General features: G+C 40.0%; 1 protein-coding gene across 1 annotated transcript in view; it reads left to right on the top strand.

Annotated features, from left to right (window-relative positions):
- Window positions 1-8,048: 8,048 nt before the first annotated feature.
- SUSD5 (sushi domain containing 5) overlaps window positions 8,049-21,630 on the top strand; it is a gene marked incomplete at both ends in the record, with an annotated part of 44,206 nt that continues 30,624 nt past the window's right edge. Inside the window, 2 exons of the mRNA XM_080340251.1 lie at window positions 8,049-8,142; window positions 18,152-18,329. Of these exons, the coding sequence (XP_080196377.1) occupies window positions 8,049-8,142; window positions 18,152-18,329 (272 nt within the window). The remainder of the gene's footprint in view (window positions 8,143-18,151; window positions 18,330-21,630) is intronic.

Here is a 21,630-nt window from a genome sequence, read left to right as displayed (position 1 = left end):
ATGACTGGACTTACTGCAAGGATGGTAATGAACTTTGGATGTCATGGATGGTATTTGGTGGATAGTGTGAATATGGTTTGAATATTGTTTATGCACTTTCCCTGACACAAAGTGAAGTGTTGCATTGAAAGGGAGAAGATACAAGGTGGTGTTCCCAAAGTGTAACCTAGCCGTTATAGAGCTGATGACAGGTGGGTCTGCTGTTGTAAGTTGCTTAGGTATTTGGTCTTCTTTGAAACAACATTTTCAGAATCGCTCTACAGCCCAACCCAACTGCCCCCTGCTCATACTTCTAAACCTCTGGTAACCATTGCCTTGCACAGGGCCCTGACACTGGCTTGGAATTGACTGCACGTTTCTTGACTCTGTATCTGTCCAGCAAATCTGGCTCTGCTTCTTCAGCCTTCGTCTCCCAGGGAAGAGCTAAGTTTCAGCATGAGACTGAGAAGCTGAGGAGTTAGAGGGAAGATGCAGAAAAGATGTAGGAGAAGAGATTGAGAGGAACTTGATGAACACGTTTTCTAAAAAGATGGAAAGCCACACTGCGGGCAGGGATGTAGATGGGGGACTGAGAAAACAGAAATTAAGCCTCCCCAACCTAAGACCTCAAGAGTCCTAAGTCCTCCTTCTCTCCATGCTTCACTGCCCCAGACTCCCACAGTAGCTGGGAACCGTCTGCATCCATATTAACTTTTCTGTTCTACTCTCTGTCATGCTAATTCCTCACACTGTCTTTGAATAAAACCCAACACATATCACTCAGCAGCTTTACACTCCCAGATGCTCAGTTCCACTCTCCTCAAGTACCTGCATATCTTGGAGAGATCACAGAGAGGTGTTAAAGAGGTCAGACTGTAAAAACTAAGTGTGCTAACTGGAGGAAGGGAAGATGTGGAGTGTGGAAGGATATTTCATTCCCAACTATGAATGAGTGCGTATGACAAGAAAGACTCAAAGCTTCTCCAGCATTTGACTTTCTTATGTTCTCGGTCGTCTTACCAAAAAGTTATAGTGACCTTAGTGATGGCAGGCTTGGCTCGTGCAAGGAGGCAAGGCATTTCAAAGATTGATATCAACAGCCATGCCTTCATCTCCCTGTACGCAGTTTGGCTGAGTTAGGAAATGTGACAACGTTATACAAACTGTCTCAGTGTGTTTGTCCAGTGTCACTTTTCTCAAGTGGAATTGGAAAAACACAGCATTTTAGAGTTTGCATAAAACTCAAAAATACTACTGTTTAAGTGCAAAGCAGTATTAGAAGTTCTTGCACATACTTTGCAAACTGCACAGTGTCCAGGCCTAAACTCACTTATGTTTTGTGACTATACTGTGTCTGGTTATTGTGAGAGCCTGCCATAAAAACCTTTCACTTCAGCAGAGTTCTGTGCTCTCTTTGGCTCAGCGGTTCATTCCACCTTGACCTCAAACTCCAGGCACTGAGGTGAAGAACGTTCTCAGTTTTACCTCACTCAAAGCAGCACTTGGTCGCATCCCCAGCAGCTGAGAACCTGTAGGGTGGATCAGAGCCACAGGTTAAGCTGTGTAAGCATTCAATAAATAAGTTTTTGTTGAACCAGTCGGTATTGTAAAATAATGGGGTTTAGGTCGGCTGTATTTCAGAGGTCTGTTGTTTAAATGACTATAACTGGACTGGTACACCTGCTCCCAGGAGGCACAAAAAATGTCAAGTGAGTTTAGTCAACATGCAGATTTTTGACCATTTAGCATCTGACTGGTCAGATTTTAAACACCAGCCGGACTTTATGGCAAAGCCATGGGTCTATAACACAACATCCAGTTTCTGTGTAGCATGTAGCACTAGAGGGCAGAGCTAACAGCTAATGAGAAATTAAGGGTGCCTTAAGGTCCAGGGAACATACGTTATAATACATTTAAACAAACCTTTAGGAAATAGCTGGAGAAAGAGGCTGACACACAAAAGCCGAAATATTAGGTGACTGGTAAAATAAATGGCAAATTAATTGCTATGCTGGAAGCATGACAAACACTACAACCATGGCCTTGCATATTCCCCACAGCCCTGTTTGGGCACGTTTGTAGCTCTGGGAGACGCCATTTCCAGCTTTATGCATACCTCCTTCTTATGTATTTTTAAGGGTCTGCTTACAATTGGGAGGACTAGACATGTCCCTTTGAAAACCAAAGCTGAGATGCTGTAGCACAATTCTGCCATGGGAAGACAACTCCATGCCAAGTGCCACGTGCCAAAGAGGTGGCACCTTATAAATTTGCTGGAGCTGAACTCTTCCTGCCACAGGTGCTCTGGCCCTGCAGTATTCCTGAGTCTCCATGCAATGGGGCTCACAGATGGCTAGAGGGACCCAAGGTGTGTGATATTTATCTGTGATAAGTGCTGAGGTCCAGCTGTTGCTTGTTGGTCTATGTTGACCCTGTGTGTGCAGGTGAGGTATATGTCAGAGCAATGCCCACAGCATGGCACCCTGCTGATGCAGGTACAGGTGCTGGGGTGGGCACCCTACTTCACAGGAGACTCCCAGCATCAGTGAGACCCCTAGAAAGGGACTGTCTTTTCTCTGATTGTTGCTCGGGGACCATGAGAAGATGAGTCACATCTTGCTCATGCTGCATGTCCCCAGCATGAGGCAGTCAGTCAGCAGCTCTCAACTCAGTAGATGTGGGTAGCCTTGAATTTAATTTAATTGCGCTGTTTCATCTAACTGAAGATCATGGCTGGTGAAGGTTAGATGATGTGAAAAAAGGACGGGGGAACTGTGAAATAGGAGTGGTCTGTCTGCAGGCTGCAGAGGGAAATCCAGGCAAGGTATTGGGTTCTGTCTATACCCAGACTTTTACAGATGCCCACAGAGACCAAAGAGAAACCATTTGGCTAAACTTGAATACTTTTTTACACTGCTACATAATTTTCATCCATCAAACTACTGCGAAGTTTTAGAAAAAGAAGAAAGTAAAAATTATTGCACTCCCCCTGGCCAAATAACACCAAACAAAACCAGCCAGATGTCTGGTTCACCTCTGTTCATCAGGAAAAAAAATGAAGTTACTTTTGTATATATCACTAATATTGCAGCTGCTGTTTTATGGCCAGATATCTTCATTCTTTTATTGAGATTGCACAGTCTTCAATAAATGAAGTGTGATTTTTGCAGTTTACATGGCAATGATTTATATGGGGGTCATGGCCTGTCCCATGACAATGTCTGACTCCACGTAACACGATGTAAGTGTAAGAACCACACTCTTCCTCAGGGTCAGCAGCACTATGGCACAGGTCCCTGTGTTTGACAAGCCACCCACAATGTAGGGCATATGCCTTTTCCTTTGTGTGTGTGTGTGTGTGCGTGTGTGTGTGTGTGTGAGCTCCCTGAATTACTTTCAGGTAGTTCTGCACATTTCTACTTTTTCATTTAATTAGGTGCAAACACCCTGTATAAATAAAATAAAAAGTTCTCTGCAGTTAGTAGACTGTTGCAGACTGCCAGACACTGAAAAATATTTGTCTCTGTTACTGTTGCTTAATAATTCACATTTTATAAACAAAGAAATCTTTCTCTCCCTTTTTTTTCTATCCGTTTTCCAGTTTGCTTTTTGGGGTTAGAAGCTTGGATACAGCTGCAGAATAAGTTTGGATCCCAGTATACAGTAGGTGTACTATCCATGAGTACAATAGTTGTACAGTACTACCAAGGTTTCCTGCCTGCCTTTCAGTCACACAGGCTCCGTAGCCTTTAGGAGATGTCAGTCATTGCAGTGCTTGTATGTAAATGCTGTATTGTCTATCAGATATTTCAGATTCAGATTTCAGCCGAGCCATGAATTCTTTACAGCCTTTTTCTAGCAGCAGCTCAAGTCATAGACTTCAGGAAAGCAGACATGCCCCACAATAGTGATATAATACTACAAAGATACCTACAAAGATATCTATAAAGAAATGTATGTTGATTTACTGGGATTTATATCAGAATCATGTGCAAAGTTGGTTATCTCCATTTATATGTGAAGAGAAGGTCTGAAGAGGTTGTACAGGCTTACAGGTTAATGTGTTAGTGAGCTGCAGAACCAAAATCCTCTTGGTTTCCACAGTTCTCACCGCTGTATCTAGGGAGAGTCATCACTAGCATGTCCGGCCTGTAGGAAGTCAACTATTTGATGACATTTACATATATCACCTGGTATCTGAAATTTTGGATATGGTAACTCATGCCTGGGCATGGATCATCACAAATGGTTATGGAATTATCCAATAATGCCATCACTATATGCAGGCACTGCAGCTGAGTGTAGGGCACATAGCAAGCTCTATGCCTCGGTTATTTCTGCATTTATCTCCTTTCAACTTTATCTGGAGACAGTACTTCAGATGTTCCAGACTATAAAATAAACTCTAATAATCATGCTACTTAGAGCAATTTAGTCACCACCTTGCTTGCATATAAATGTAGATCTCTTTCTTCAAAAAAAAAAAACCTAAAATTTAGGATAATAAGTAAATGTAGAGTCTATATTCCATTTAAATGCAGTTCTTCAAGCTAAATTATGCAGACTGTCAACATCTGAAGCTATTGCATTATGCAGAGAAACAAGTTAAACAGAATCCCATGCTTTAGTGACAGAGAGGTATCTTTTTTCTGAACAGAAACTTTATTTGTATTGTGCATTATTCTGATATGAAAAGTGACCTTTCCTATGACTTTCCAGTATTCTTCAAAGACCAGATTCTTTGCCAGCTGCAGCACTTTAACAAATCAGCCAACATCTGGCCAGCTTGGCTTGAGATAGTGTTTCTGAGTGTCTATTTGCTCAAGGCCTTAGGTTCCTAGGTCCTTATCTTGCAATATCTTTAGGTCATGTGTTAGAATTTGCAGAACTGGAGCCTGTACATCTATAATGTTTGTAGTATATAGATTTTTTAATGGCAGAAAGTAAATATTTCTAGTAGTAGATATGAAGAGACCAAATACAATAATCTCTATTGTAAATACGTGGTCCTATTTTCAAATATGTCTTTGTTCACTTAGGTGTTTTGTTTAGTATCAAAAATCCACTCTAACCTGAGTGACATATTCCAGATGTCAACATATAGAGATGCTTTTCAGGTACTAGATGCCCAAACCATTATTGTGTGCTTCACAGCCTGTGAGTGTTTTGCATGTGTACATTCATATGTGTATGTACATACTTTATGGCCCAGTGCCTTCACATATCTTACTCTGCATGTGAAAGTTAGCATATAGTGAAGCACTGTTTTATAAAATATCACTGTTGGCACATTCAGTACTCTCAAGGAAGGCACAATCTATGAGTTGTGTAAAGCTGCACGTACAATTAATCTTTTGTAATGTGTCATAATACACTGTGTACATCATACACTGAATAGTTTGACCAGTGTGTTACTGTAATGCTACGAATGCCTGAGGTTATATCTGTTTCTAACCACCTTAACGTCCAGATCTCATTTTGAATTTTTGGTTCCAGAAGCCCAAAATCTAAAAGCAGGATTAATGTTGATTTCAATGCAAAACAACGTGGACATCATTTCACTACAAAACCTAATCTTCTCAGCTTTATGTAAATCTTCCAAAGTGCACTAGGAGCAGGGGTTTTTGCCGCTAGAAATATTAGATTGGAAGGACAACTGTTCGGCAGATAGATACTTACCTTCCAGGGGTTAATAATAACTGGTCATTGTCCTTACCTTTCCACACTTGTTGACTCACTTTACAGTTGAAGTGGGATGACAAGAGGAAGCCAGGTAATCTACGAACTGTTCATGCCTTCAAAAAGGAACAGATCCTCTGCTCTGTTGTAATTCTATAAAATCAGTAAGATCTTCTACTCAAGAATACAAGCTGAGATTTTCCAAGACAGAAGCCAGAGTGGCAACATGCCTTTACATATATCAACACAAGGAAATGATCCAATTATAGCAAAACTAATCCAACAGACCTTTGGAATTTTAGGTGGAAATCTGGAAGATACTGCCCTTGCCTCCAACTGTTTTTGCCAAACTCATGAGGACAGCAAAGGGCCAACGAAGCCATCAGCCCTGTGACAAGTGTCAAGGAAACCCGAAGCTATTGCTGTGGTCACATCAAGTGTCTGGTAATGTCTGTGTGTCTTGCTGTAATTGCTCAGTTTCGTGGAATCTCTTTGCTATCTCACAAAAAGTGTAGAATCAACATTTTCTCTCACCATTTTGTGTCCACATTTCTAAAATACGGGTAGAACTATTGGCCCATTGGAGTGTTAAAACTGCATTTTATGCCATTAGCTATGTCACTAGTAAAAAACACTATTCAAAGAATGCTACAATTTTCTGTTTCTTTTTCTGTCATTTGTATGTTAATTTCTGTTGTATAAAGCATACAGTTTCTGTTGAAGTAAAATGCAGTTATGTAGTTACATGATGCCAACCATCCCACGTTAGGCATGGAATGAGCAATAAACTGCCCATCCTTCTAATTCTGTGTTTCTTACAAGTTAGACTGGCAAGGCAACATAAAGAAACCTGCTGCCACCCCTGTTCTCTGGATAAACAGAAAATTCAATGCTACATGTCTGAAAGCTTCCAGCATGTACATTCACATACCATGCAAGGGTATGAAGAAGGGGAAGAAGGCTATGATTCTTTCAAAGACAGCAGAACAAAGCACTATCTGCCCAAATTGATCAAATGCAGGTATTTTTAAAGCTTCCAGTGTTACGGTGTTACTTGCTTCCTTGAGTATCACATACAGAAGTTCCTGAGCTTGAGTCATTTGAGTCAGAATGAAAACAACGTTGGGCAGGTTTGTCACTATCAGAAGATGCATGCAACTGCCTACCAGCACCTTGCCATGTCAGACACTGTGGCCTCTGGCAGTGAGGAGGCCCAGCTCCTTTCTACTGTTCCTGGTGGCTCAGAGTTTCTAGCAGACTGAGCATTTTTTGCCCAGCTTTGAATTTCTAAGGGAAAAAATTTTAAGAAGCTGAAATAAAAGCAAAATAGGATGGGAACATGAAAACAACATTTCTGAGCCCTGCTCAGTTCCAACAGCAACACAAAACTATTCTGTTTATATATTTAGCGAAATAAATCCTGGCATCACCACCAGTATGCTTCCTTTTGTTGTGGGGGTTTCTTTTGAGTTGTGTTGGGACAAATATAGGACAAATGAGAATAAGGGACAGATGTCAGTGCCGTAAGTGCTAGTGGGAGCTGGAAACTCCCTTCATCAGTTGCTTTCAGAGTATTCAGACCTGACCAGCAGTATTTACCTGGACCAGGAGTGCTGACGGAGACCAGCTGGTGGACTCCTGCTTTGACCTTCAATTCCTCATCCCCGTCCTGAACTTGGGATCTGAAATAGCAGGATTAACCCATCCCAACCCTGATCTTCAGGGAAGCTCGGCCACCAGGGTCCCATGCCATTTGTCACTTTTCCTCAGCGCTTACCTGAAGACCGTCACTCTTGCTGCAGCAGCCCCTGACCTGCAGCCCTCAGCTGGCTGATTTCATGTTGCAGAGAGAAAACGCTCCCCATGTCTGAACTCATCCCTCTGGAGATGCACAGCTAAGCCCACAAACTCACCAAGTACCAGCACTAGCATCAGCTATCTAGCTGCCCTTCTCCTCTCAGCCAGGGATTTCTTCTGCTCATCGCTTGTCCTTTCCCCGCCTTTTCTCTCCCTCCTGGTTTTTACGTTTCTTCCACTGTGATCCATTAGGTATTTACCGACGGGGCAATGTGACTTTTCACACCGGCTCTCTGCATGCACTGCCTTGGAGACTGGTCTGGATAAAGCCTCTCCCCAACCCCAGCTGGCTGGACATCTCCCCCCCACCTTCCCCTCCCCTTCACACTAGCCAAGCCAAGGATTCCTCTCTCCCTCCCTCTTTCTTTTTCCACCCCTCCCGCCTTCAGTGCAAACCCAAGACGCAGGATCCTGCCGAGGGAAAGTGCTCCTTGAAATCATCACCGCAGACCCCGCTGTGAAAGTGCAGAGGAGGAGAGAGAAAAAGCCTCGGCAGCCAACCTCCTGCCGCTGAGGGCTTTGCAAGCAGGGCAATGGCTTCAGCCTCTCAGAGATCCTCTCTCACCTTTCTCCAGGGCGTGGGATCTGTCTTCTTCATCCTTCAGATCATCTCTGTTCAGGCTGATGGTGAGTCCACCGTTCAGTTTGGGCTGGGTTGCTATGGCTGGAATGAGAGCTGTATGTTGAAATGTGTTATTGCAAAAAAAAATCCCACTTTTTTTTTTTTTAACAAGAAACTTAAATACATGCCCCAGTTTGGGTTAGGAAACGTCTGATTCATAGGTTTTTGAGACTCTACAAATATCCTGGGGTTAAGCAGAGAGAGGAAATCAGTTCCCAGAAGGCTAAGATTATTTTATTACAACAAAATGACAGGATAGCGAACTTTTCCAGGGGAAATAAGACTAATAAAACAAAGCCAGAACATGAATAAGAAGACAGCTATATTTTAGGAGAGCTCTCTTTATAATTAAAAGTATCTTTTCTCCAAAGAACTTCCCCATCTCCCTACTTCAGATGCCCCCCCAAGTTGATTTATATAGGCAAGTACTTGAGGAAGAGAAGTCAAAAGCCTTTTCTGCTCAGTACCACACACGCTAAAGATGACTGCTCACCTTTCTGCATGTGAGTTTCATCTGCACTTCCCTGCCAAGGGATGTGATCAGGACACGAATTTAGCTGAAGCGCCCGCTACCCATTACTCTGAAATGGGACTTTTTACTCGCTGAGGATAATCCTGAATAGCTGCACCCCTTGAAACTTTCCAGTAGCCTATTGCCCTTTTAATGATTAAGCCTATAGTAATGATGACCAACTTGCTTTAGCAAAAACACAATTTATTTTTAAAATGCCTGTGTCTTTTCCTGGGAGAGAATGCTGAATGGCCACATTTTTTCACTTTCACAGCTGTGATAGATTTATGCCTGATCTCAGGATTTTTTTATTTCGGTACAATAATCCTTTACATTGATGTTTGCTGCATTATTCCAGAGAACAGCTCTTAAATATTATAGGGCAATAAAAAACCTCTTCTTTTTTGTTCTCAGAATCTTTTCCCTCTTTAACCTGAATTTATTTCAGCTGATGACAAAGTATGGCAAAGGAAAGGGAGAAAATTAATCTTACCTCTATGTTTCTACCGCTTTGTGTAAAACGCCATTTATACAACAGAACCCTGTCTTGTAAATTTGAAGAAAATTACTTTTCATTAAGAATAAAGGAAAATAAATGTATCAGGCAGCTGCACTGTGTTTCAGTAGACAAAACTGCTATTCTGATTTTAGGAAATACTCGTTCCCTAGCAAAATGACTGTGAAATGAGGGGAAAAAAATGCATACCCATGAAAGAGGTTTCTCCACAGAACTAAAGAAAAGGGGACAGGACAGGAATCATTAATCCTTTGCTAAGAGTGCTTCATCTGAAGAATTTTCTTATATTTTCAAGAGCATCTCCTAATTTGTATTTTTTCTGTAGAATTAATGGCATCATTTTGGTTCCTAAATATCCTCTAGAAGAGTAGAGGAAAAAAATGTTGAAGGTCATTTTAAGGCAGAGTTAATGACATATTTTAGTTGTCATTCAACAGGTTGTCAAATTCACACATGGTAAAGCAATTATAAGAATTAAAGGGTAGAATATCTGAAGTACATTACAGTTGTAGAGTGTTATTATAATGCCGTAGTTTCCATTTTAATTTAACTTCTAAGTATCATTGTGAAAAATATGCAAGTCCTCTAATATCGTGCTCCTCAGTGTGTTCTCCTAGAATTCATATTCAAGCAAACAACTGTAACACTGTCCTATAAACCATCTGGCTTATTACACAGGGTGTTTCAAAAAAGATGGACCCAATTTCAAAGCAGAGAGATTTCAAATTGGGTCAATCTTTTTAAAACACCCTGTCCATTGATACAGAAGAAAACACTTCATGTGAACTCTAAAATTTACCAGTATATGTAGGCTTACATATTTAAGACGATCTGAGAGTACGAAACAGGATTAATACTTTGTTTTATGATAGATTCAGGCCTGATCCAGACATGGAACCACCTTCTATTTTCTCTAAGTTGTAGTTGAAAATACAATTGTACTGCTCTCTAATACATGCAAATGTCACTTAAGTGCAAAGGACCCTTTCTGGGTGACACATATGTATTTGCTATTTTTAACTAAAAGTAACTGACTGTTTTGCAAACCGCCAAAGGGATTTTCAATTCACCTTGTAAAAACTCTGCAAAATTCAGACTGGCCCCCTCTTTGGAGGCAAACCTCTGAAACTGGTTGCAATATATTTCCCTAAGGAAGACTTTCGCTTTATTATCTTGCACACAAATAATTATAAAGAGTAGGCAATAACGCTGGAGACCAGCAAGGTCTGATGAAGGCGTAAAGCCTCAAAGTTTAATTGATCTCTTTTGACTAGTATTTACCACAGCACATATTGCTGTCGAGACTCCAGAAAGACCAAGGTAAATGCTGAAATCAAAGATAGCTTTGTTTCACTTTGCAGGTCTTTTTACGATGGAAATGTGCTTGCTCATCGCTGTTGAGGTCAGGGTCAGATGGACAGAAGGCTTCTCAAGGGCTTATTCCTGCTTTAACTTACCATGGTATACCACTACTGTTAATACAGTTACTGGAGAATAATATAGGTTATCATGATGGGTCTCAATTATACCAGTGCAAATGCAGGCTTTTGGGAATTTCTTTGCATTTGCAGTTCGAGTAGGAGAAAGATGGTGCAGCTTCATGCATGTTGCATAGGAGTCCCCTCCATTTTTTTTTAACTCCTGTCGAGGGTTAAGATTGCGGGGTGACAATAAAACCCTGGCAGATGTGTTGTTAACCCCCTCTTCTCCCCTACTTCCCCCTTTTGCCCCTCCCTCTCCCCCCTTCCACTCAGGACAGGCGATCGGGAGAGAAAAAGAAGGACAGAGAGAAGAGAGTTGAAAAAATTAAAGATGTTTTACTAATGCTACTAATAAGAATGGAGAAAATAATACAAAATATACAAAACCAATCTTGAAAGTCTCAGCAACTGCAGAGCCGGCACCCAAAGTCCTGGATTGGACTCCACAGCCAACCGGAGCTGGATTCAGTCTGTCAATAGGCCTCAGTTCGCAGGGACGACTAGCAAGGTCCTCTCCTAATGTCAGCCATAGGGAAAAGGGACGAGATCCTCGTGATCTCCCATTTTATATGAAGTATTCACGTGAATGGGATGTTATACACAGTTGGTCAGTTGTTCCTCATCGCCCCTCTGGCGAGATGTCCATCCATGCTTATCAATAAATTTGCATTCCATTGCTAGGTTTTACCAAAACATGTGTCTGGTTCTCCAGGAAAATGCAGTTAATATGAAGGCTTTAGCTGACAGGCAAAATTCACTGAAAGAGAAACTTGTTTTTAACAAAACCAGGACAACTCCTTTGGTCTTTTCATGGTAGCTGAAGTATCCATGTGTATGAACCATAGTTCTCTTCAGAGTACTTTCTCTGAGACAGAGCACGTCAGCAGAGGATGATGGCAATTAGCCTGCCTTATTGAGACCCTCCTGAGCTTAGAAAAAGCCCTAATTACAAAACTTGACCAATTATTCCACAGTGAAGTTGGTCTGTTGACTAAATTTGGGTAACATGGAAGACCTATAGGTCAAGCTTGTCATCTGCTGGTGACCATCTGTAGTGACTGCAGAGGTTGCAAATGGATGGATCCTGAGTCCAGAAAACTAGGCACAATTAGGTCAGGATCTGAGCTGTATTCTTCTGACCTAGAACCAGATATGTCTACTGTCAAAGGTAGGATAAAAAAACCCACTATAGTCTTTCCTTTGGCTTGTTTTGCACCTTTTTTTTATAATGAAAAGGGAAAAAATATGCTTTTTCTCTTCTGCTCTCTCTAGACACTTGTATTTGAGCAGCAGGTGTCTAAGCATTGCAGGCTTCCACTTGCAAAACAGCACACATTCTTTTATGTTGCAAAAATAAATGCATAAACAATTTCAAGTATTTTATCCTAAAGTCTGTAGTAAAATTAAAATCTAAGCTCAAATTGAATTTAGCTGAAGAGGAATTCAAAGGTGACCTCCCAGTTTTGCTATTTTTCTGCTGATGTAATATATTAAGCAATTTGAATTAAATAAGACATCTTTCACTTTAGTTTCTTGCAGAAATAAACTCCACATTCATGAACACTGAGCAGAACTGGTAATTACCCAAATCTCTGTCTGTAATTGTACAGTTTTACTGAATCCTCCACCATTACTATTACAATCAAGGCCATTGTTACACACAGCCATAGAAATGTAAATTAAATTGCTCTTGAAGTACAGAACTGACCTTCCCTTCCTCAGCTCTCTTTTACCTCAATTCGAAGTTTTTAACATTTAAGCAAAAATAAATTAGACTCCACATTTGCACATCTTTCACCACATTTATTTTGTTGAAACTGACTAGATTTTATCCTTCGAACTAGTAATCATGTCATGAGATCAGCATACTGGACATGCCTTTTAAAGTGCTTTCATTTTATATTATTTGTGAGAGACATTTTCGTTTCAAAGTATATTTTGCTATACAGTTTCATGTTTCCTTTTCAAGCATGACGCAAATCCTGCTGAAGACATTGAGAACTTTGAACTCATTTCAGTGGGCTTTGAACCATGCCTATATACCTCAGAAGAACTTTTTTTGTCTGTTAGTGTATTAAAATAAATTAGCCAAACCCTGTCTTCTTGAAAAGCAAAAAAATTCTTCCAGTTCCACTGAGATTCTTAAAAGTACAAAGAAACATGGTTTGGACTGGTTTCATCTTTGAAGAATACCTTTTTTAGGCTTCTATGTATCTGATTGTCGATGGCTCTTCAGTCTCAAAAGCATAATAAGGTCCAGTTGTTGGAAGCTGAGTGTAGCAAAATTTGAAACTGGAAATAAGGTGGAGTGAGAGTAATGAACCATTGGAACAGTTTACTGTAAAGTGTGCTGTAAATTCTCCATTACTTGGAGTCATTGAATCATGACTGGATGCCTTTTGAAAAGACATGCACTGGTTCAACCACGAATTTTTTGATTAATTGGTGGAATTACTGGGGAAAATCTACAGTCTAGTTACACAGGAACTAAACAAGGTGATAAAAACAAATCCTAGAAGGCCTGAGTACTATGGTTCTATGGTTATGTTTTCAATCAGAATATATTGAAGTACTCTTAAGTAAAACCCAAATTCAGTTATAACTTGTTTACAAAGTTTTAATGTCAAACAAAATTTAAAACTATTCTTTTATCAAGATATCAAAATATAATCAAGATTTTGTAATAAGAGTTTTCAGATGATGTTAGAAGTTAGCAATATAAGCTAGTTATTAAAGACTCTTTTGCTTCAAGTGTGACTTTTTCTTCAGGGCTATGAATCTAGGTGTTAATTAACAGTTGGAAGAATTATGTCTTATCACTTACGTCTTACCATTGAAGTTAAAACTTTTTTACTGGTTTCAAGGGGAACCTGAAGAACCTTACTGTGACAAGAACATTTTTCATTCTGAAACTTCCAAACTCAAGGTGTGCATTAAGCCTCCTGAGAAAGACTACTTTGCATGGATTTTTAGCTTTATCTTGAAACCAAAGAGACAGGCTTTGTTTAAAAGGCTTCTGGAAAGTATGTAGAGTTTTGGGAATAAATGTCCACACCACTTGTCCCATCATCACTTCATGGGAAACAAATGTTATGGGGCAGAAATGAAGGAAGAGAGTTAAGGAGGAGTTCAAATATGGTGGCTGTTCAAAGGTGCCACAACCAAAGGCATATTATGTTCTCCACACAAATAAACATGAAGATATGCTCCTTCATCTTGTACCTTACGGAAATAAAGAACAGTCTCATATTTAAAATTATGTATTTAAACCAGAATGACAATACATCTCTTGATACGATCTCAGAAAAAACTCAGAGAAAACTGATTTCAACTGTTCCACATTGTCAAAATGCGCTAGAGAGAAAAGGGATACCATTTAAACTTTTCACAAACCCCATACCAAAAATGACTGTGATATCAAGTATGTGAGACAAACCTTTTTAAAAAAACCTTTTCATTACAACTAGCAGTGATACAAATGTTACAAATATTTAACCAGGACCCTTAGATCCCCAGCTTGAAAATGATACCACTTCTGTGATAAAAAGTGAGAAAAATTCAACACATTAATATCTCAAGCATGTTAGCTGTGCCACTGTAAGATGCAGAGTTAAACGTCAGTGTTGTAGTCCTATTTATTTAAGGAAATTTCCTGTTTTGATGGCTTTTGTATTTTTCCTGTTACCTTGCAAACATGTCTCCTGCATTTTTTTCCTGTAAATGTCTCTCAGTAGTGTAACACAGCTCAGGAGACTCAGGTTCCAGCTGTTCCATTGACTTATCCATCCGATAAGTCAACCTTACTTGCTATTGTATTTTCTAAGTAATAAATGAGGCAAAAACATAGGACACATCTTAAAAACTGGGCAGATAGCCATAGAGCTTCTAAAGTTTTGGAGAAGATTCTTAGGTCAGCCTGGTAAGCAGGTCAATATTCTCTATCCACTTCTGGCTAACCAGAATTTCCTATAAAGCAGTTCACTGTAATTTTCCCAACCAGTAAGTCCTTTCTAGCTTACCCTAAAACCTACTTGTCTACATAATTTGGACATCCCAGATATGTTTTTGAAGAGCACGACTCTGTTTTGAATCAGCATCTTCATAGTTTCTAGCAAAAAGTTAATTTATCTTAAGTACTAATAAATATGTAACAGTAGTTAAGGAAAGCTGTCTAAGCCTCAGACTTGGCTAGCTAAACATCTCTAAGAATGTATTACTTGCTTGTAAAAAGACTAAGTGATGAGCTTTATTTATTCTAATTATATCTAGATGTAACTCAACCTTTAATGATTTTCTTTCTTTAAGTCTTCTTCTATACCAATAGCTGGAAAACAAGGGTTACTACCACGTCAAACTAAAAGTTATTATTTATTTCAAATGTTACACAAACTTGCCCTATGTGTCTTCAATGATGCATCTCAGTCCTTACAGTCAAATAGTGAAATGTAGAATGTGGACAAGTGTTTATTTGGGACAAAGCCTCAGTAAAGCATTACTGCTTACCTTTAAGAATGGAAGTTGTTCTGCAACTTAAGAATGCTTATTTAAAACCATCATCTTTCTGGTTATATTATCTGTCTCCCTATGCCATACGTATTTCACTATTCATGTCTTTGGAAACAGCAGTCTACATTAATCTCATATTCATTATTTGGGACTGTCCTGGTTTTGTTAAAAACAAGTTTCTCTTTTTAGTGAATTTGCCTGTCAGCTAAAGCTTTCATATTAGCTGCATTTTCCTGGAGAAACAGACACATGTTTTGGTAAACCTAGCAATGGAATGCAAACTTATTGATAAGCATGGATGGACATCTCGCCAGAGGGGCGACAAGAAACAAGTGACCAAGAAACTGACCAACTGTGTATAACATTCCATTCACGTGAACACTTCATATAAAAGTGGGAGATCATGAGGATCTCGTCCCTTTCCCTTTGCCTTTCCCTTTTTCCTTCTGCTTATGGCCGACATTAGGAGAGGACCTTGCTAGTCGTCCCCATGAACTGAGGCCTAGTGAGAGACTGAATCCAGCTCCGGTTGGCTGCAGAGTCTAATCCAGGACTTTGGGTGCCGGCTCTGCAGTTGCTGAGACTTTCAAGATTGGTTTTGTATATTTTGTATTATTTTCTCTATTCTTATTAGTAACATTAGTAAAACACTGTTAATTTTTCCAGCTCTCTTCTCTCTGTCCTTCTTTCCCTCCCGATCGCCTGTCCTGAGTGGGAAGGGGAGAGAGGGAGGGGAAAAAGAGAGAAGTGGTGGGGAGAGGAGGTTAACAATACATCTGCCAGGGTTTTATTGTCACCCCACAATCTAAACCCTCAACAGGGACATTTAGCCAAGATACCTGATGTTTTGGTGCTTAGGACTGTAGAGGTTTGCTTTTTTACCGCTCTGTGTAAACTCCTCTCTTGTAATTACAATTCATGGTATTGATTATAGTTGGGAGTCAAGAGACCATGAGGTCTAGAGTTTAGGACACTGATCTATGCTTCTGAGTTTCATTCCTTGGTCAGCTGCTGTTAACTGCCTGAGAAAAGTTTCTTCTCATCACTGCTTGTCCCGCTTACTTAGATTGCTATCTGCTCAAGTCAGGACAACCTTTATTGTGCACATGTAGAATTCCCACCAAAGCAGGAATCTTCTTCAGGATCCATCTGTGCTTGCTAGCTAATATAAGCACAAATGATATATTTCGTTGAAAGAAACTTTGCATTCTTTTGCTGTAAGGACCATGATTTTTTCCAGTGGGTTAAAGTGTGCACAGGTGAGAACAGAAAGCTGTCAGGTACAGACCTACCCCGTATTAGTTTCCTATATTTAGGGTTAGATTCAGATATATCAATTCGTTGAAATAAGAGGCAGCAGGGGTGGCACTTGGTAGAAAATCAGGCTGAAGCAGTCTGAAGGATTCCTGATATCCATCAATATATCCTGTGAGTGTGAAGCTAACTACATAGTGAACACTCTGTATGTGCTGGAAGCTTTGTGTTTGTATGATCACTTCCACTAATCTACTTTTTAATAATACATAGTAAGTGTTTCCATGCATTTACTGAATTTATTCTGTGTTCAGTTTTGGGCCCCTTACCATAAGAAGGCCATCGAAGTACTAGAGAGAGTGCAGAGGAGGGTGACGAAGCTGATGAGGGGTCTGGAGCACAAGTCTGATGAGGAGCAGCTGAGAGAACTGGAGCTGTTTAGCCTGGAGAAAAAGGAGGCTGAGGGGAGACCTTATCGCTGTCTACAACTACCTGAAAGGAGGTTGTAGCATGGGGGGTGTTGGTCTCTTCTCCCAAGTAGCAAGTGATAGGACAAGAGAAAGTGTCCTCAAGTTGCACCAAAGGAGGTTTAGATTGGATATTGGGGAAAAAATATTCACGGAAAGGGTTGTGAAGCAGTAGAACAGGCTGCCCAGGAGGTGTTTAAAAGGCATTTAGATGAGGTTCTTAGGGACATAGTTGAGTGCTAGAGTTAGGTTAGATTATGGTTGGGCTTGATGATCCTGAGGGTCTCTTCCAACTGAAATTATTCTATGATTCTATGATTCTAATAATGTTTAAAAGTTGTTGTCCTGTGCCTGCAAGCAACTCGGTCTTTACCTTTGAAATTTGGAAGGTATTCTGAGAATTGTTATCTTCAGAAAGAATACACTTATGGTGATTTAAATGTCAACACTGTAAACTGTCTCACTGTTTATTCCTTTTTCTGTAGACATCTACCTAATACATTTATTCCATAACCCAATAACTTCTGAAGCTTCATTGCCAAAACTCCAACTTCCCTATTCCCAGTTGCCAAAACCTCTAATTTTCACCCTTGCATCTTTCACAGTGTTAGGTACATTAAAGTAAAATAAACTGATCTGAAAATGAAAATAAAACAAGGAATTGTTATGCTAAATATGTTCTCATGCTCATTCAAAAAAAGGCCTTCTATTAAGGAAAAAAAATTCTGTCTGTCTCTCCAGAAAGATATGAAAACAAAGTGACTTTGCAGCAGCATTTAGGCACACGTTGCCATGGAGTTACATCATTTTGGGTTTTCAGAATAAGTATAAATCTATTTCTGACATGGAAGACTGGGTTCCAATATTGTCTATTAGATTTGTGTTTGCTTTCTAGATGTAGTTGTTATGAATGTAATCGTAAAATGCTTATTAATGAATTCCAGTGGCGTAGCCTACAGGAGATGTTCTGACTTTGATTATTTATGTGCATACGAGAGAGTGTTGTGCTTTCTCTCTCCAGATCTTAAGCGTACAGAGGCAAGACAAGCTTCTTGTATGGGCTATATTTGCTTTTCTGTTGATGAACAAAATGAAAAGCTAAGATAAAGGTACTTACAGCATTGATAAAATTACTCATTCCGAGAAGTAGGTGGCTCCTTAAAATAAAGTTAGTAAAAGCAGTGAGACTTTACTTGGTGATAATTTGCAATATTTTTTGTTGAATATGTATTCAGTACAATAACATGATGAGTGACATGTCCTTTCTTGGTGCTGCAGGGAAAGTGTTTGCACTTGAGTCCAAGAACAACTCTCAGGGTCTGGATTTAGCTGAAGCTGAGAAAGCTTGTGTTGACCTGAGTGCTCACTTAGCAACTGCAGAAGAACTGAAAAGGGCTGTTCTGGACTGTTCTTTCTCCGGCTGCACCACAGGATGGCTTGCTGGTGGCTCCTCTGGGTAAGGACAACAGTATAACCCTTCCTGAGAAGTATGGATTGACAGCTGTTAAGCAAGTTTTCCTCCTTGACTATTACTGAAAAACACTGACCACAATTCAAGCACCATGTCGTGTAGCTAAATATGCAACTCTCCCCACAAAATCAATTTTGTACAGCTAATTTTGCAGGGACACAGATATTTGTCAGTCTCAGACCATGTATTTCACAAATCTTAAGCAATTTCCTCTTTCTCTTTCCTTCTGAATTATGTCATTGTGGTTTCTTTTCACCTGGCCTATAGATGGGTGCTGAGTGCTAAAGGAGCTTGCAGGCTGAGGACACAGTGCTGGAATTAATGTTGGTGTTCCCACTGATTCTGTTATTTTCTACTTCAAAAGAAGTTCAGCAAACTGAGCTTCTCATGGAAACCAGGTATCTGGATCAGGTATTTGCACATATCTGAGTAGAAAAGAGGTCTGTTCAAATAGGTATGACTTTAAAGGTATGGTATGCACATGCACATGTTGAGAAAGCTCACCAGGGAACTGAGATTGTCACTCCATATGTGGAACTGTATTATTCAAGATAGTTCAGGTCACTTGACATGGCACTAGGCTGAGTTTGCCTCGCGTTACAGAAAGTCTTGCAAGATGTACTGGCCTGCCACAGCCTCTCCAGGAAGTATCATTGCCTCCGTAGCTGGTAGACACCAGTTTAAAGCAGGCATGTAAAAGTGTCCTGTGGTAGAAACTGCTTCCCTCTGTTGATCATAGTTTCAGGAGGCTAGAGTCAGCCTTCATGAGTACTCCAGAAGTACCAATGGCTCTCAGTGAAATTTAAGATTTTGAGAACATAAGGCCACAGAGGTGCTAGCTGTATGCCATAAGCAGCATGGCCCTGCCACCGTGCCATTCTGCTGTGGCTGATGAGGGCTTCCCGAGTTCAAGCTCATTCAGACTCCTTTCAGCCTTGCACGGGTCCAGCTCTGTGGCACTGCATCAGGCCTAGAACCTACAACCCAACCGCTCAGTCTCTTCCAAACTGAAAATCTTCACAGCATGCCTCAGGGAGTTGTAGACAAGCTTCTTATTTCACAGAGACCAAATCACAGAAAACTCAAATTAAAAAAAAAACGAAGTGGAGGAGCTGAGGGTTGACATGAATGGCTTGTGTCACTGAAGCTGGGACCATGCAGGAATTGCCCAAAGGGGGAGCATGAGAAGATCTGAAGCCTCTTCTCTCTTGAATCTTTCCTTCAGCAACCATAGCATAATACATATATTCATTCTGTTGAGGTGCTTTACAAAGTTATCATGAGTTAGAGCGTGATATATAATCTACTGTCAATATTCAATGGTGATAAAGTTTTGTTTTATCAAGATACTGTTTCCAGTTTCCCGAACTTTAGTTTATTATTGGGTTTTGTGACAGTTATCAGTTGTTTAAGTAAAAACTGATATTTGTGTATTTTTAGTGATAAAGTTTCCAAATGACAGAAAGTTGCTACCATTAATGAAAGGTCACATTTAAACAACTTCAGGCAAAAGCAACTAATTCTGTGGTAGGGTTTTTTTTGTGGTGGTTTTTGTTTTGTTTTGTTTTTTGTTTTTTTCCCCAGGCAAACAATTGTTTGAAAATTTATTTGTATGTACTTCCAGTCACTAAAAAAAAGTCCCTCAGGATATAAACCAGTGACCTAAACCCTAATTTTTTTTTTCTCTGTTATGCAAGTAAGGAATGATGGTGTATAGGAGAAGAAACTGTCCCTTTTTTATCTAAGCAAATAAGTTAGTCCTGAGAGATCCTCAATTTATTGCTGCAGGCACTGGAGCTACAACTATTAATGGACCAGTTGTGGACCTGTCCCTGAATATCTTCAGTATCAAAATTGGATACAGTGATAGTGTTGTACACATCACACCATGATGATATGAGAATGTACACACCATCATATCAATCAGATGGGAAGGGAAGGAAGATTTTTCATCCCTTCCAACTTTCTGTACTCCATTCCTCCAGTAAACCTGTCCTTAACATAGAAGTCTCTACTTATTGGAAAGGACTTTGTATGGGCACATCAGCATGTCATTGCTGTGCTGTCACCACATTGGACCTTCACTGGAGAGCTTCTCCAGAAAGCATAGTTCTTCAGAGCTGGAGCCTGGTAGTTTCTTCTCCGGGACTATTTTACACATGACTGGGCAAGCACAGAGTGTATATTACTTGGTTCACTGAACTGGATATTTTTGACTTTGGGGAAAACCAGGAAAATTATGATGCCTGAAAAGGCTATACTGGTTTCACTGCTAGCTAATGCAGCTCTGGAGAAGGAAATGAGCAGTTGAGTGCAGCGGATGCAAGTGAGACAAAGTTATTCAAGTTGGACAAGCTCAAGTAGAATATAAAGATTTTCAGAGGCATTTAGAGATGAACGAGCAAAATGATAACAAATGGATTTCAATGATAATACATGCAGGAGACATATGCAATCTACTTGAAAATATCTTGCAGGTTCTGCTCTACCTCTGTCAGCCCAGAAAAAAATGTGAGGACATCACTATGGACAGCACAAAGAAAACTGTCAAACTGCAGCTGTGGTTAAAACAAACAAACAAGCAAAGAAGTTGCTAGAGTGCTTATGGAAAGGGATGGAGAATATAAAAATATATACAAATATACACACACATATAGGTCAGTGTAACAGCCTCCTTTGGAATACTGTATATATCACTGATATGACATCTAAAGAAAAGTACTGAAAGAGGCTCAAAAAAGGGCTCAAGAATGATTAAAGGAATGGAAAATATATCTACAGTTGCCTATCCAATACTTTGGACCTTTACTTGATAAATGGAAACATGACAACAAGGATAGCTGGTAAACAGAAAAACTTCAATCCACATTTAACACAGAGAGGGGAAAGAAGGCTTCACAGCATGCCCAGAAGGTTACAGAAGTAGGGAAAATTATTTCCAAAATAAAGGAGGGTTTGCTGAGCACACCTTGTGTCTTTTATCTTGATGGACCTCCACATCTTTCAATTTGATGGCCTGGCCCAGGGAGATAAGTGACCTCCTCACATTTACCAGGTACAAAACAGTTCAGGACTTTATAGGCTGCATCTAAAACCTTGGATTTCTCCCAGCAGCTGACTGTTGTCCAGTGCAGATCACAGAGCTTTAGTCTAATATTCTCCCATATCCTCTTGGACCATGCACATCAGGATGTAGATGAATAGGAGGGAACATGATAAAATAAGTTCCTAATTTCAGGAAGAATGCAGTTTGGTTTATTTCTTTGGTGCCTGGAAAGTATCCTAG

The sequence above is a fragment of the Nesoenas mayeri genome (assembly GCF_963082525.1).
Source record: "Nesoenas mayeri genome assembly, chromosome: 2".
Lineage (NCBI taxonomy): Eukaryota > Metazoa > Chordata > Aves > Columbiformes > Columbidae > Nesoenas > Nesoenas mayeri.
This window is presented reverse-complemented; position numbering and strand designations above follow the sequence as displayed.